The sequence below is a fragment of the Sinocyclocheilus anshuiensis genome, unplaced genomic scaffold (genome assembly GCF_001515605.1).
Source record: "Sinocyclocheilus anshuiensis isolate Anshui unplaced genomic scaffold, SAMN03320099.WGS_v1.1 scaffold254, whole genome shotgun sequence".
In the NCBI taxonomy this organism is placed as follows: domain Eukaryota; kingdom Metazoa; phylum Chordata; class Actinopteri; order Cypriniformes; family Cyprinidae; genus Sinocyclocheilus; species Sinocyclocheilus anshuiensis.
The window spans coordinates 210789-213273 of NW_015546022.1; the positions used below are offsets into that span (position 1 = coordinate 210789).

General features: G+C 40.4%; 1 protein-coding gene across 1 annotated transcript in view; it reads right to left on the minus strand.

Moving 5' to 3' along the window:
- The window catches only part of LOC107698610 (NACHT, LRR and PYD domains-containing protein 3-like), a 45398-nt gene that overhangs the window by 4940 nt on the left and 37973 nt on the right, over positions 1 to 2485 (minus strand). Inside the window, exons 2-3 of the mRNA XM_016499663.1 lie at positions 1109 to 1380; positions 979 to 1029 (exon numbers count right to left, since the gene is read on the minus strand). Coding sequence (XP_016355149.1) covers positions 979 to 1029; positions 1109 to 1364 — 307 coding nt within the window. The 5' untranslated portion in view covers positions 1365 to 1380. The remainder of the gene's footprint in view (positions 1 to 978; positions 1030 to 1108; positions 1381 to 2485) is intronic.

A 2485-nucleotide genomic window follows, 5' to 3' on the forward strand; every position in this document is an offset into this window, starting at 1 on the left:
CTGCTCCGCCATGGCCCCCAGCTCTGACTGCTCCGCCATGGCCCCCCGCTCTGCCTGCACCGCCATGGCCCCCCACTCTGCCTGTTCCGCTTCATGGGCCTGGCCCTACGTCCCTCCCCCAGTTCCGCCTCCACTCCACCACCCTCCTGGACTTTTTGGGATTTGTTTGGGCGTCTGGAGCCGCCCTTAGAGGGGGGGATATGTAATGTGGTGTTTTGGGGGTTGTTTCATGTTCATGTTTTCCATGTCTTTTATTTTGTAATTGTTTCATGGTCCCTGTTTGTGTCATGCTTCCCTTGCCCTCATGTATTCATGCCATTGGTTCCTCTGTTCATTGTGTCATGTTCTGATTGGTTGTCTAGGTCATGTGTCTTGTTTCCCATTGGTTTGTTCTTGTCATGTGACCCTCATTGTCTGCTATAAGTAGCCCTCATGTTGCCATTGTCTTTTGTCGTGTATTAATGTTGTAACCTGCTGTCGGTGAGTCTAGTCTGTTCATGCTACGTCGAGTCTGTTCATGTCAAGTCTGTTCATGCTAAGTCATGTCAAGTCTGTGTTTCTTGTTTGGATTATTGTTTGGATGTTTGGATATCACCTGTAAATAAAACTGCACTTGGGTTCTCACTACGCTCGCCTTCAGTGGATGATTCATTACAATACCACTCTATATGAGGTGTAATGGCAGTCATTTCCATCTTCAGGGGTTAAATGGACCGTAGGGATGTTGAAAAGTCAGTGGTGCTCTCTGAATTGGTCTGCTGGTGCAGTACAGGACCCCTCACACTTAACCTCAGTCCTGATCTCATTAATATATCCCAAACCCTGACCTGTCCAACATTATTACCAAACCTCAGCAGTATATAGACTTAAAAAAAACTTTATGAATCTAATGCTAATGTGATTTATAAAGTAAACTTTGTGCATGATCTAGAATGAAACCAACATATGATTTTACTGTTGCAGCATTAACTTTTGCACCTGTTTCAGTATTCAGATCAGATCCAGTCTGAGCACAGCTGATGATCTTGACTGGAAAAGAGAAAAATAGATTTATCACATTTTTTTATTTTACATTACAGGTTTGACATTACAATATTTTCTTTATTACCTTCCTTGTGTTTGTTCTCTAACTGTTCAGCAAGATTGTTCTGGTTAATCTTTTTCAGGATATCCAGTGTGATCTTCACAGCTCCTTCTGGTCCAAAACGATCAAGCATCTGATCCAATGTGTCTGTTGCATTAGCCTTCTCCAATACAGAAGCAGGAATAGGTCCATCTTCTCTTAAGAAGCTCTTAAATCTCTTCAAATGTTCTTCTTCCAGGTCATCCAGTGTGTCATAAAGCAGTTGTTTAACAGATGCCATCGTCCTTCACTGACTGCTGTTAGACATGTAGAAAATGCTTTACAATACAGTAGGTCCACTCTTACTGGGCACTTACAAAATAGGGCCTGAAACCTAAACTTTTTTTTTTCTCTCATGCTGAAGTTTCATAAAATGATAACCACCAACCTCAGGAGATAATTATTAGTTTGAGTATTATTTCCTCCAGACCATATGAAATTTCACAATTTGAATGACTATTAATTTCTTTCTGTTAAATCCATAAACCAGAGATATTATTACTTTGACCAAAAACCTCTAAGCATAAGAAGTAGTAGTTTTATAAAAAAAGATTATTTACAGCACCTTTCCATAGCTCAAGGTCGCTTTACATTTCAGCTTATGGGGAAAAACATGAAAGACATTAGAATAAAATATGCATCTAGAAGGCTGTATTTTTATTTCTACAAGGATGTCCTGCATAAAAAGACAGAAATAATGTGGCTCACTGGATTATTGATGATACCTAGAATGTCAAAGTCCACATACTATTTGTTTATTTAGCAGATGCTTTTATCCAAAAAGGATCAACACAAGCTTTTGACACTGTTGACTCTGCTTCCTGCTGCATTTTAATCTTGATTGATTTAAGTGCAGCCTTTGATACAGGAGATTGTGATTATGTTATCATTTTTAAAAAGACATGTAGTTGGGTTTTAGGGACCTGTGGTGAAGCGGTTTTACTATTAGCTTAAAGAAAATAAAATTTTCTGTTAATGTAGTAAATTGTTTCCCTTTCATGGGAACTTCAAACTGCGTCCTCTAGGGGTCGCTATGGGGAACGCCTCGTCGTGACCCGTGTCTGAAGCATACATTGAAAAAACACCAACAACATGTTGGCCGGCGACAGCCATGACATCACTACCGGTGCGACTATAGTATAAATAGGCACCGGGAGCACACATCATCCTCTTCTTCATCTTCATTGACTGTTTTGTTTGAAGCGTGCATTTCTGTGGTAAGAGCGATCTCTTTTCATATCATTATGGCGAGCACTAGCAAAGTGTTTAGAGGATATGTGCATCCGTGTTGTTGTTGTTTAACATCTAATGACACACACGATCTATGCGTTATTTGTTTGGGCGAAGAGCACGCACGCGATG